A 14,802-nucleotide genomic window follows, 5' to 3' on the forward strand; every position below is an offset into this window, starting at 1 on the left:
TTTCTGGGTATCTTTTGCATTTTGTATAACACAACATTTTATTTATCCATGCTGCACTTTGGTTCAGGTCGAAAGCCTCAAGAAATATTTGGTGCATTATGAATTTAACAGACTTTTATTAAATTGTTAAGTCAGAACCAGGTTTTTTATTAATTCCTCCAGTTCTGCATGATAGTGTTAGCATGTAGCTCAAAGCACCAGCTGATGTGCCCCAGTACATCTCACTGAGCTGCTAAAGCACATATAAGGAAGGTTCGAATCTATGAGGCCAAACACAAAACAAGGCTCTAAATCTTGTCTGCCAAAATAAACAGATGTTAATGTAACATCTCTGTGAAGGAAGAGAGTATAAAGGTATTATTGTGGGTCTATTGGAGAAATCTGGGTCAGTTTCGAAACATGCAAACTTCCAGGAAATAAAATAACAAGAGAAACACATTTTCTGAGAGTTACTAAAGATTTTTAGTCAACAACAAATCATATATAAATGGTTGTACCACAGAACCCATGCAACTAAAACTAATTTGATATAACAACATGTTTATATGAGGATGACGGTTTCTAGGCGGGAGAATATCCTCCACCAGGGGTAGCCACAAACACAATAATGAGAATCACAGTTCAATTCCTGAGCCATTTATTTGTCACATTTTTCATAAGCTGTCATAAGCATCAAAACTAAAGAGAAACCTCTTAACGAGCACAAAAGTGGCACAAAGTCATACGAACTTCCAACTGAACTGTAATGTATAAACCTTTTCACTTTGCACTGCACTTTCCTCTAAAACACCAAAAAACATAAAGCAACTGTACATTCAATTCCTCAAAGCGTTGACCAACTTTATTCACAGCACGTTTTCACAAATTAATACAAATAAATCTGTGATTAATCTGCATTACATCATTCCAGTCTAAATATACCAACATTTAATTGCATGTTTGTTTTTTGGGTTTAATTTAAAACTAGGAAATAAAGGTGTACTAACATTAAAACACTGTGCTTTTTTTTCAATGATAAAAAAAAAATGAAAGGAAGAAGCACATCAAAATTTCTAAAACAATAGCTTAATTGTGGGAAAAGAAAAACGGATCATGGATCAGGGAGAAGAAATTGTTTCAGAACAAGTATTACTGCAGGTATTACTACAATTAGTGTAGGAGTACAGTCCTATGCCCATAGTTTAAAGCAATATCAACAAAGAAATACAGGAAATACTTGCAAATATATATGCTGTACACTTATAAGAAAGCAGCGAGATTTAAACATTCTAACAAGTCACTTGCAATAAATCAAATCTTAAAGTAATAAGTGGTAAAGATTCTCCTTCCCACCATGGTCCATTGTCTTGTACAAGCACACTTAAAGAACAGAAGAAAATGTGTTAAATATGGGATCTTTAACAGCGGAGCAGCTAATGTATTAATATCCCGTTGATATGCTCCATTGAATATTTCAATGTATCTAAATGTCCTGTTAGAGGTAGTCATGATGTATGATGTATTACAAAAAAATATTTGCAAAGAAATGTTAAGCCATTCAAAAGAGCTGAGTGGATTGGAAACTGGATGAATGGAGTTTGTCTTTGTTAATACTGTGTATTCGTACACTGATGCTGGTAGGAATGTGTTTGACTGATTGTATGAATCATAAATCACACAAATATTTGAAAACTTGATAAACCGAAAAATGATTTCAAAATGACTTTCATCTTTATTTGACCTACTGAACTTTTTCTTAATGACACACTGAGTTTTTCAATCTGATTTAGTGTCACATAACTGGCACTGAATCATTCCTAATAAGTGTGTGTGCATATTACCTATTACCACCATACATTATCACCTTGTTTCCCAGACATCGTTCTGTATTGGAGGGTAAGTTACAAGTTTGGGACTCGAGCACTGGGTGAGTCGACCCAAAAGGATTTTATTCTCCTGCACCACAGCAAGCCAACTTTCTAGCTGAAATGCTACGTGAAGCCCCTCTGAGAGTGGTTTTATTTTTTTCACATTGTGGTCTCACTATTGTGGTGCTTGATGGTGTCGTTTTCCTGGCAGATGAGCTGGTAGGGCTTCTCATTCTCCTCGATGACAGAGTTGCGCACCTCATCATCCTGATTTTGCAGCTCCCCGCGGGAGAGGTGCTCCACGATGCCGGCCCCGAGCGAGTCGCCCAGCACGTTGGTGGTGGTACGCAAGCGGTCCCTGGAGTGATGAGAGAGAGAAACAATCAGACAAGGAGAGATGGAAAGTTGGGACATAGAGAAACAAAACATGATGGTATACCTGCAGTGAAAACACTCACACTGTGCCTCTATACACACTTTCTAATCCGTCGCCCTGCATTATGCATCAGTAACCTTTGTAGTGGTGGGACTTCTGGGCTCTCTGAAGCTTTTCTATGACATTTAGGCTGGCAGAGCCACAGCGCAGCACACAGACCAATCCCCATCAAGCTGACATTTAGTGGTAACTCACAAGAACCAATCCACGGCGATGATCAGTGTTATGTCCTCTGTGGGCAGTCCCACCGATGTCAATACGATCACCATGGTAACCAGGCCAGCCTGAGGGATGCCTGCTGCTCCGATGCTGGCAGCAGTTGCCGTGATACTGAGTGGGCGGAGGGAGGGAGGGCGGGAGGGAGAGGAGAGTGAAGACATTTAATAAAGCGAAATAAACAAACAGCACATGTGCACTGCTGGTGGGAGTAGTAGGATAATAAAGGCAGAGCAGAAATGATAAAGTTATGTAAATCTACCAAAATTTACGCTGACTACACAATTACAATATATAGTTTGTTCTGTAAAATGAAGGACATCTTATATCAAGAATTATATACAGATACATATTTTAGTATAATTTGCGGACATGGTAATTGATGTATGACTCTTTCATCAACACATAAAAACATCTGAGCAGGTGAGGCATTGAGTAAATAAACAGTGATCACATGGTCACAGGTCAGAGAACAATGCTGGACACAGATTGTGCAACATGAAGGTTGAATGTGTTTTTTTACTTTACTCCCCAAAAAGAAGAAGAAACAAAGTGTCACCTGATTGTGAGAATCTGGCCAAAGTTAAGGTCCATGTCATTAACTTGAGCGATAAAGATGGCTGCCACGGCCTCGTACAGGGCGGTGCCGTCCATGTTGATAGTGGCGCCCACAGGGAGGATGAAACGGGTCACCCTTTTATCCACACGGTTGTTCTCCTCCAGACAGCGGAAGGTGATGGGCAGAGTAGCAGAGCTGGAGGCGGCAAGGAGAGAGAGGAAGCATGGTGGTTTGACACCAGTTAGACACAGAATGCTTAAAGTTTGTTTAATATATTTAAAGTTATTTTTAAATCAATGCGTTTAGTATCATATTTTACATTTTTGAATATGTAATTTGAGTTTCCATATATTGGCAAATGATTACATTACCTATATTTCTGCATTGAGGGACATTGACAGCATACAATATGGGCAAGTGTCCTTATTTCCAATGTCTGAGAAAGACAGACGAGCAGACTCACCTGGATGACGTCCCCAGGGCCGTGATGAGGGCCTGCAGCAGACCGCCGATGAAGCTGTAGGGATTCTTCCTGGTCACCATGAAGTAAAGCATCGGCAGCACAAAGAGGCCGTGGATGAGGAGACCCACAATGACCGTCACGGTGTACATCCCCAGCTGACCGCCCACCTCAGCCAGATCCTTCATCTCCACAATTTTCCCTGCAATCAGGAACAGGATGCCCACTGGAGCGTACCTGGCAGGGTGACGCAGAGGTGATGACAGAATTTTGGAAGAAGAAGGATAGAAAGATACAGACATGCAGGATGTGCGAGGCATATAGAGCACAAGAAACCACGACGAGGGACCCATGAAGAATTAGGTTTTACTTGTTGACTGTTGAGTGTTTACTGACCAGATGATTATGGACACCAGTCTCATGATGGCTTCATTCAGGCAGTCAAAGAAATCCCTGAGAGCCTGGCCCTGCTGCTTCATGTTGCCAATGACCAGACCGAAGCACATGGAGAAGACCACCAGACCCAGAGCGTTCACTCCACTGGAGGAGCCGGACATGGGCATTGTCTCCTCCACTGTCTCCTGTCGTAGAGAAGAGAAAAACTAAAGAGTTTACAAATCATACTTTCGTTAAAGTGGACATACAGTTCATCATATACATGTTTACTCCTTTTCAGTAATCGTGTAATTCTCCAGAAGACTCATGTGCCACCCACCTGTATGGTGTGCAGCACCCTGCTGAGGTTCATGCTCAGGTCAGACTCTGTCACGTTGAGGGAGTCTGTGAGGTTCAGGGTCACCGTCACGTTCCGTGTATGAACAGTCTTCTTGTAAACTGTTTTATACTGAAAGAGAGTCAGTGGCATTAACTGAAATGATGCATCCGTTCTGTTTGGTTCTCAAAGTCTGGCAAACTATTTGGGTGTGGATCCAGATCAGGGGACGGATCCAGGATTTTTTTCTCTTTATTTGACATTTAGAGAATGGGAATTTATTTTGATTATTCATTTGATGGTTTCAACAATTTCCCAGGGAATCGTTTATGGATCTAGATAAAAGAAATCTGGAACTTTTAGGGGACTGATATCTATGAGGGTGTACAATTTAGTGCAGCTTGAATTTAAGGCTTTTGGTTTGCTTTTTACGGAATTTTACAGGTTTTCTGTATTTGATTTATTCCCTTTGTTGTTATTTGAACTAGTTTGATAAATCATGAAACATAAAATTCGGGGGCTTCTTTTGGGATTCAAAAAATGAAAATAGAAAAAAAGATGGCCTCACCTGCTTGAAACAAGCTTCTACCAGATTGGGGGGAAACATGTTTCTGAAATAAAAATGAGACGAGATTAAATAAACAGAAAACTGTAATTTGTAAATGTTCTAATCTTACACATTGTAAATCAATAACCGATTAATGAAGTGGAAATAACTGTTGTTTGTGGTGTTGTTCTGAGTTGTTGCTTGGCCACTGCTAACCTAAACTAACTGGCTACAGATCGTAGCTTCATATTAAATATGAAAATTACTATTACTTCTTTGTGGACACTTTCAAAATAGCTTGATAGAGTAACAACTCCTGTGCAATTTCACAAATCAGTAGAGTTTCCAAGCTGTGGTTACCTGATGAGATCCAGAAAAGCGTCAGCAGCCTGAACAGGTTCAATGCTTCCACTTTTGGCCAAAGGACTGTCTCTGCTGCCTTTGCCCGGCTGGATGATCATCACAATGACGATGCCAATGAACACAGCAATCAGGGTGGTCACCATGTAGTAGACCACTGCGCGGATACCCATCTTACCTGACGCCTTGCTGTCCAAGGAGGAAATACCTAAAACAGAGGACAGTCCCTTTAGAATTCAATCAGTCTGATGCAAGTTTACTTATTGTTTGTTGATTTCTGTTATTAAATTTGAGATACATCTACTATATATATACTATATACACTATAAAACATTTGTTCCACCATAGTCATGACAGTATGAATTTCTTTTTACTAAAACTCATGGACAGCAAACCAGTAATCCCCTGTAATTTACACTGTAATTTACACTTTGTAAGCGTTAAGTTTGTTTGTTCTTCTGTGCTCGTTCAAATCCAACCTGATACCAGACTGGAGACGATGAGAGGCAGCACCAGCATCTGCAACATTCTCATCAGGAGCTCCCCAGGAAAGGCAAAATACTTGATCTCCCTCATGGACAGATTGTGGGTGCGCAGAGCAAAGCCCAGCATCACACCTGAACACATTTGCATGCACACACAAAAAAAAGGCACCAATGAACACAAAAAGTCAGATAAAGTCAGTGGTCTGCAGAGAAAACGCTGTTGAACTGTGATCTCACCCAGAGCCACAGCCGCGACGGTGAACAGGACGAACAGGTTCCTCTTGAGGAAAGCCTTGACACTGCCCCTGCTGATGGAGCCCATCCTCTCCTTCATGGTGCTGGCTCTCCTCTCCATTGCCCTGTGCAAACGCCTCCTCAGGTCTCCTCTCTCCGGCAAGGGGGGTTTGTCCGCGTCCTCGTTCAGGAAAAGACTCGTACTTGCGGGGGGCTTCTCGTTCATAATCAGCTCCAGCACCTGGTCCAAAAGGCAGGTCTCCTGGGAGACTAAGCAGGGAGAGAAGTCATTTGTCACATGTTATGCCGACGATTATCTCATCGACTGGATGACAATGTTAAAAGCATATACAGTGTCCACTAACAGGGAAAATGAGAATGTTCACACAGAGTGGAAAGTATACATTATTTTAAAGGGATGATTTAAAAGTGTAGGAGGTAAAGTCAAATCCAACACTTTACGGCTGATGCTTTTGCAAGATTTAAGAAACTCTGACAATAATTACCGGTAACACGAAACATGGAGATGTAAACTGTACAACCCAGGAGGGTATTTTATATATATTTCTATATAATAAATATTACATAGTGCTGTAATTGTTAGTAGATGGATAAAACATTATAAACAACAATTTAGATTAATTTCATTTAGAGTCAATATGGCGCAAAGATATTCAAATCTAGTGGTTCAAGCCTCTCAAATGTGAGGATTATTAACGGCTATTGAACCATAAATGATTTAAAGACATCACTTTGGGATCTGTATCCCCATATTTTCTGAATGTTACAGACTAAAAGATTCTACCATTAAAGCAGAACAAATATCAACAGACTGGTCAATGGTGAACATTTTGCAGCTCTACAACAATCCAAAATCACATATACCAATATTTAATATTCCGTTACAGACTTGGAACAAATCGTTATTCATTAAGACGGTGAGGCACAAACAAAGGGAAAAACACTGACATACCGATGATAATTTAGAGTTTTCAAGTTATATCCAACTGGATCTGACGGTGCATATAAAACAGATTGAATAGATAGATCGGTCCACCTCATGACCTCGACTATGGTTCCCCATCTTCACACAAGGCTTTTTTGCACTTCTACTTTTGTTTACCACCACATCAAGTAAGTTAATCTCAGATCTGTGTGACTAAATCCTTACTGTGATCTCTTTTTATATGTTCAAATAGATAAGGGCTGTATCAACGCTGTAAAACTTCAAAATATCGAGTGTCTGTGGTCTTACCGTGTTTCCCTCTGCTGAAAACAAGAAGTAGTCTGTGTGCAGCACGTGGCGGTTGGTCCTTATCTATCTAGGCTACAGTGTTTCCTGTGAATCACCCTCTGCACCACACTTGAAGCCTGCGCTTAAAGAACACTGACACCGACTTCTTTATCAGCTTCTCCTTTACATCCATCTAATCACAATGCACTCCAACACTTTCCCGGGGGGGGGGGGGGGGGGGGGGCGGGGGGGGATAAAGACAATGTATTATCTCCAGAGAGACATCATCCATTCAGTTTGTATTCTTGACTATTGATTTTCTTTTGTGCATTGTTCTGAGCTTCACTTATATGTATTACATTTGGTGTAAAAGAGCCATTGCTGAGCAGGTTGTGGGATGAGCTAGGATAATCAAGGCCATTATTCAGTTTTGTCAGATGCAGAATAACCAGCTGCTGCCTACAGTAAGTGTGTGTGTGTGTGTGTGTGTGTGTATGTGTGTGTGTGTTTGTGGTCCAGGCATTACTGTGGGGACCTACATCTGTGTTTGCAGTCACAGTATGGGGACTTGTTATCCTTATTGTTTTTGGTCAGGCTCTCCACAATGAATGGAAGTCCCTAATAACGATAGATGCACTAACACGAGCACTGAGCATCTGATCACTCGTCGCTGTTCAAAAGGCCTGTTGAGGATTAAGACTTACTTTTAGGGTCAGGATTACAGCTAGGTTTAAATTAAGGTTAAGATAAGAATTGGAATTAGGTGTTTAATTGTCATGGTTATGGTTATGGTTAGGGTAAGGGGCTATAAAATGCATTATGTCAATGAGTTCAAGAATATATGTGTGTGTGTACTTGTACAGATATCTTTGAGAGGACCATTCTGGGTGCAGAACCTACAGAGTGAGGACATTTTGGGAAATTGAGGACATTTTGGCTGGTCCTCACTTTCTGATCTCACTTTTAATGGGCTGTTTGAAGGTTAGTACTTGGTTTTAGGGTAAGAGATAAAATAATATTTAGGTTAGGGTTAGGCATTTAGTAGTGATGGTTAGGGTAAAGGGCTAGGGTAAGCATTAAGCCAATGAGTTTCCTCACTAAGAAAGAAACCCAGCGTTTTGATTTAAAGCCACAGCCAAAGAAGAATAGAGCCTAATTAATTGGAAAAACTGAAATGTGTGACTAATTAAAATTTAATGAAAGCAACTAACACGCTAAATCCAACCGGATACAGTTGAGATAAGTCTGATACAAATCTGTGGAGACATGTTCTTCAGGAAGGACTTTTTTCAGATGCTTGTTGCTGCAGGAGTTTTGCTGCTAAATACTCTACTTGTCCTGGCAATGCCAACAGCAAATATACTGGACTCCAGCTGATCCAAAGAAATTCGTATTTTGGTTTTCATCTCACCAAGGAATGTTCTGCCAATATCCATCAGGCCTCTTTTCGTGTTCTTTGGCAAAGTTTAATTTCACAGTCTTGTGCCATTTTATGAGCAACGACTTTGATTTTTTATGCCATCTGTCGAGGCTGACTTCAAACAATCTCCTTTGCACCATCTGACCAGTCACTGAAACACCAGGGTCCACACGTAATCCTCGGGCCAAGTCTGATGCATTTAGATGAAAGGCTGCATAGATTGTGAGTTGTCGTTTGTTTGACCCTAACTCCAAATTGACAGGTAGGGTAGAATTAGTAATTAAAGGTAAAACCTAACATGCTAGAACCATTTGATTCAAGATTCAAGAGTTTTATTATCAAATGCACAGAGATAACAATTAAGCTGTCGCTGGCAATGAAATGCTTGCGTCACAGGCTCTGTTCTAACAATGCTCAAGAATTAAAAAAGGGGGAGTATAGTAGTATATACTCCCAACTGTATAGCAGTTGGGAGGAGTTTAAAATTATGGCCTGGGGGATGAGACTTCTCGAGGATGTAAAGAATCAGAAGTAATTTAGGAGGTGCCGGGTTAACTTAACATAATATCAATACAGGTCAATGCCGGCTGGGTAGCCACCTCCTTCCCTCAGCAGTGACCTAAACCTGCCAACTCTGGCTGAAACTGCTCAGTCCTGGTCTGACCAGAGTCAGCACTCCTCTGTCTGACAACACAAACATCCAGCGTTGCCTGGGCAGCAACAATCCAATAATAAGCTAATCACAAGGACATTAGTATCTCTAATAGTAATGGAGAAAATCATAAACCCTGAGGTGGCCAAATTATATTTTTACGGGCAAAGATGTTATTTTTTTCACTACAGAACTTAACACAAGTAAATGTTTTAAAATTGAACTCAGAGACGTCAGCATTGGCTGGTAGAAGGGCATGCAGCTTGTGAGTTCACACCTAGGTAGAAAGACACTTCGTACTCACATGTTAAAACACACTGGGACACAAGGATCTCATCTCGAGCTACTGCATGTGCCTCATTAATACTGGTTTATAGTTGTTATGGTTTCCACATTAAAGTCCCTGCACACGGTTGCTCAGATCAACCTGTGCACATTTATTTTATTCACAAAGCTTCCTTTTTTCTACAAATCTAATACATTGTTCTTTCAAAATCAAAAATGTATTGCCTGTATGTTGTCATAAATGTATAATAACTTTAAAAAGATCTTTATGAATAGATACATATCGAAATATATGAATTAATAACAGTTTCTCAGATTTATTATAATTATATTCTACTCCTAGTAACACATTGCTGATACAAAGTAATAACTGATATTAATTCACTATCAGCCGCTCACTGGTTACTCACCACTCATGGTTAACAGTCTGTCTCAGTCAGTCCAATCAAAGTCAGGTGAAAAACCTCAGCTTCCCAAGTGCAGAGAACAGATTCAGAGAGTGTGTGAGTGTGTGTGAGAGTGTGTGAGAGTGTCCGGAGCTGAGTGGGAAAATGACAAGGTCTCGCTGCTCGCCCCTCTCATGAGCAGACACACATGCAAAGGTTTCTCATGTGGTCTGACCTTCTCACACACACACACACACACACACACACACACACACACACACACTGTCCAGCCAACCTTTGGCAGTCCATCAAATTCACATCAATTTAGTTTCCCGATCTTATGTTCTTTTCGCTAAAGCTCCACTTTCCTGAACACAGCATTTCAACCTAAATCTTTGGATTTCATTTGACAAAAAAAACATCAACAGAGTCGCTCAGTCTGTGCAAAAAAATACTCAGGGTTAAGCCCAAAGATTTTTAATGTGCAGTTGAAAGACAAGCAACCAGTCAGTGAGAGTTTTTAGAACCTGACACATACAAGGGATTAGAGGTTAAGTTATGGGTTTGTATTAAGAAGTTAAGCTTCATACATGGGCCAAATACAGTAGCTACACCAAATGCTATACCGTGTGACATGTATATACTCAATGACTTTTGAAGATAACTGATTGCTGTATCTGTTGTTTTCTATTGAATCTTGAAGTCATGGCCATTTGCACACTGCACGACTGATCAGTGGCAGAGATCACAAGATGGAATAGTTCTTACAAGTCTGTCGGGTGTCCAAACTATGCTTTGCGATAAGGATCAGGGGAAATAACACAATATCCTGCTGGAGACCGGATTTGTTTTCCTCAAAAATGTATGTCTGAAAAAAAAAACGCAGATTTGCTGTGAAAAAACGAGGAAGGAATGACAAATATGAACCATAGAAATGTGTTGGGATACATCGGCTACAGGTATCCTCAGGTTTGCTCTCACGCTGCGTCTTGTCTCTCATTGGCTGCAGCTTATGTCACTGCACTCAAAACCAGGTCACAACACTATTGGGTTTGAAACGCAGAGCCTGTGACATATATAGTCAAATTTGATTATATCTTTGACAGTTCATAGTTACTGTCTGATTTGGGATTCAACCCAGAAATCTCCAGAAACTGTCAGCAAGTGAAAAAATTCTGGCTAAAATCCTGTGGTGTGAATATAATATGTTAGTCGAGCACCTCCTGAAAACTGTATCTACACGTTGGAGCTGTTGTGGCCACAGATACCACATTGGGACCATAGAGTCAGGGATTCCTCAGCAGGGGCTTGTTATGTGTTGTAGATGGAAGAGTGAACATTAACCAAGTTGAAGAGAGATGCAGCACTTCTACTTCACATTCAGTGAAGTACTGACTATTGCAATGAATGTATCAAGCACAGCAACAACATTGACTACTTTTTCGAGATGAGTTGTAAATGGTAAATGCATTTTCTAGTCTTGATGACCACGCAGAGCGCTTTACAGTACAGTTTTACATTCATCCATTCACACACACATTTATACAGTGCATCTATTCGCAGCCCTTTGTTATTCTACGGGGGGGCGATTCAGGGTTCAGCATCTTGCCAGAGGACACTTCCGCATTCAGATGGGTCAGACTGGGGATCGAACCGCCGACTTTCAGGTTGGAGGACAACCACTCTACCCCTCAGCCACAGCCGCCCGAGTTGTGTAGGTTCAGGATAAATAGATTTTTGGTAGTGATAATAACTAAATACTAAAGTAAAAGAAAAATCAAAAAATGTTGCATCCATACCTGTGGTGGATCCTCTGTTAACTCTCAGCAAACACTACTTTTAACACACAGACTCCAAAACTAGATCTATGAAAGATTGACATTCATTCCAATCGAAACGTGACAAAAACTCAAAATGTCACTTTTACAAAAGAGTGGTGCAGTTACGAAAGATGTCGTTTCATGTAAACGTCCTGTGGGCTCATGTGAATGGTGACCATGGCAACAACCAATCGCACTTGTTACATTCCCTCAGTGCAACAGAACCAGAGTTTCTATTCAAATGCATCATACAAGTAACCACGAGGAAAAGCCGATCATCACAGTCAACAGCCTTCCGGTTCTGGAATAACTTGTAGGACTTGAATATGAGAAACTACACATTGAAACACATTGCCAGGGAAATATCTACATTTTTTTGTAAACAGGCCCACAAGATTTTTGATTTATAGAAAGAGAGACACAAGAGTAAGCATCACATGGACATTTATTTTTTTAACCTCCATATGGAAGTTTAAAACCAAATTGCTAAAGGACGAATTAAATTTGTATCATCACAACCCTGCATCCACCAAAACAATTAAAATGATAATTCAGTGATAGATAGATAGATAGATAGATAGATAGATAGATAGATAGATAGATAGATAGATAAGTCTAATACCCTGTTTCTTCTTCCTTTGAACGCGTCAAGCTGTCATGAAGAAGCAGATCCTCTCTTCTCCTCTTCTTTCTTTAGACTCTGCAGAAACAAGGATTAAAACTTCACAATCTTAGAATGAACTTGTACTCAAACGATATCAGATTCAAGCTGTTTAAAAAACAAAAATGACGCAACTGCTGTAATTATTTATCAGCAATCGACAAGAGGACAATTTAATTAGGTATAAAGAAGATTACCCCACCTCTGCCTGTGCTCCTCACTCCGTCATGTGGATGTCTTCCTCTCCACCACGCAGCTGATAATGAACTGGTGTTGCCCACACACTGTATCTCCACTCACCATCTTCATAGTTATCGCCCGTTTTTTGTGATTTTTTTTTTTACTATGAAGCCGTTTGTAGCTTGTCCATGAAGCCTCCGGCAGAGGGAAGCGCCTGGGAGATCTGCGTGGGAGGAGTAGAGGTTAAAGACCCTTCAAGAGAGGGAGAGAAAGAGAGAGAAAGAGAGAGAGAGAGAGAGAGAGAGAGAGAAAGAGAGAAAAAAATACACATGAACCACCTGCTGCCACAACCGCCAAGACTGAGTGAAATATATTCTCAGGTTAACATCTCGCAGCTCCTCATGGATTTCTCACTTCCCACCAAAGTCACCGAAAGATATATTCATTTTGTGATGAACATTCCTTACATGATGAGGATACAGCATCTGCATCACTTATTAAACATTGGGTTTGGGTCCCGCACACAGTATAAACACACAGCAGTCATTGCTATGACAACATGCATCTGCTCACTGCTCAGGGTCTGCTCTCCACCACTCTGGGGAACTTGTGCATTTGTAGCCCTTTGGCATCTCTCTGCCCCGTTTTCTACTCTCACACCTACTCACCATGTTCACGTTCACTGACATTGATATGCACGTAGCCCACTTAAAACTGAATATTTGTGGTCAAGTCATATTCAAGCTGCCCATCGTGAAGAGGAAATGATAGAGATTCCAGGTAGGCCTACAACGATCAGGGGGTTTGCACGGACAGACCAAAACAAGAAGAGGAATGTGTGTCAGATTGGTGTATTTTTGACTAAGTCGAGCCTTGAGGCCATAAATTCTGATGGTTCAGAATTAACTCTTTGAAACAGACCACAGCTGCTTAAGCCAATTGGTTGTATAAACTCTACAGCAATGTCCTTGTGGGTTTTGGGGAATAATTATTAAGGAACTATAAAATACTTCCTTTGGAAATTAAAGGAGCTTTATTTCAGATAAAAAATGAATTGACATATTAAAATGATTCAAGATGCTGTAGATATTTGCACTCATCAATCATTCCAATTTTAGTTGTACGGCCAATATTCACAAATTAGAATTTTCCTCAGTGGGCTTAAAAAGGTGCAATGTCCCTTAAGCGCTCGACCAGAGTCAGGAAAGAATACACAAAAAAGAGTTTTAACTGTGGAAAAAAAGTGCTCTTACGTTGCTCCTGTTCATTTGAGTGTGTCAGACATGTCTTCTTCTGCAAACGGGAGTTTCATGTTGTCATGGAATAGTTTCTCTTAACACTTTGTACATTTTAAACAGATATTTCATTGAAGTCCTTAGACACAGTGGTCACATACTTCAGTTAGCTGTGGCAAAGTGAATTCAATTCCAAGGTGCATTTAGGAGATATGTTGGACGTTTTATCGAATCAAACACATTTCAACTTGGTACTCAGAAAACTTCTACATCTACATTTCTATGACAAATGTGCAAACTGTTAACTGAGGAGAATCCAGTCTCCAGCTCCAGAAGGCTAAATGGACCATGGTGAGAGGATCTTTCCTTCAACTACTGTTTCCAAGGTAATAATTGAACTTTTAATCTCAGCTGTACGAAGGTTCGGACAAGAGGAAATGTACAAAGACAGGTATGTTGATTGTACAATTGTAGTCTGATCAATTGACAGGAAATCCTAGTTAGCTTTTTAAGTAACAATTCAGTTGTGCAATACTCAAGGGTGTCTGTAGAACGTCCCTTTCAAAGATTCCCCTAAAACCTGCACAGGCATTGCTTTACTCTGTATATAGTTAGAGCTGTTTGATTCTGACTCTACATCAAAAATTAATTCACAAGATATTGTGAATTTAACAGCTAAACTACTCAATTAGTTTCTTTGGAAACTGAGATCCTCATTGGAAATGATAAAGATCTGTAAATTTCATTAATGGGTGGCTAAAAGCATGTAATTATAATTTTAATGATCAATTATCTCCCAATAACAACATACAAAACTGCTCTTCCCTGTATTAACAGGATGAATGCACACAGAGAGAATGTCTGCATACCTTTACATTTTCTCCAGGCATTTAGCAAAACCACTTCTCCTGGCGTTTATCGCCCCTAAACATGAGGACGGATCTGATGCTGTGGACTTCCCTCTGCTTCCAATCTGGTACAGGACCAAAGTGATAGGAGCAGATTGCATCGCCATGGCAACATAATTATCCTGCCATAACGTGGGAGGCATGGATCATGTATGATCCACGTTT

General features: G+C 40.3%; 1 protein-coding gene across 1 annotated transcript; it reads right to left on the reverse strand.

Annotated features, from left to right (window-relative positions):
• Positions 1 to 620: 620 nt before the first annotated feature.
• Positions 621 to 14,452, reverse strand: slc1a6 (solute carrier family 1 member 6). Its single transcript, XM_062395801.1, has 12 exons — positions 12,517 to 14,452; positions 12,276 to 12,353; positions 5,860 to 6,126; positions 5,617 to 5,754; positions 5,138 to 5,345; positions 4,799 to 4,841; positions 4,234 to 4,362; positions 3,915 to 4,099; positions 3,522 to 3,755; positions 3,059 to 3,253; positions 2,479 to 2,613; positions 621 to 2,205 (listed from the first exon to the last, which is right to left on the reverse strand). Exons 3-12 carry the CDS (start codon positions 6,080 to 6,082, stop codon positions 2,007 to 2,009), a joined length of 1,689 nt encoding a protein of 562 aa, XP_062251785.1. The 5' UTR covers positions 6,083 to 6,126; positions 12,276 to 12,353; positions 12,517 to 14,452; the 3' UTR covers positions 621 to 2,006.
• Between the last annotated feature and the right edge of the window lie 350 nt (positions 14,453 to 14,802).

The sequence above is a fragment of the Platichthys flesus genome, chromosome 9, assembly GCF_949316205.1.
Source record: "Platichthys flesus chromosome 9, fPlaFle2.1, whole genome shotgun sequence".
In the NCBI taxonomy this organism is placed as follows: Eukaryota; Metazoa; Chordata; class Actinopteri; order Pleuronectiformes; family Pleuronectidae; genus Platichthys; species Platichthys flesus.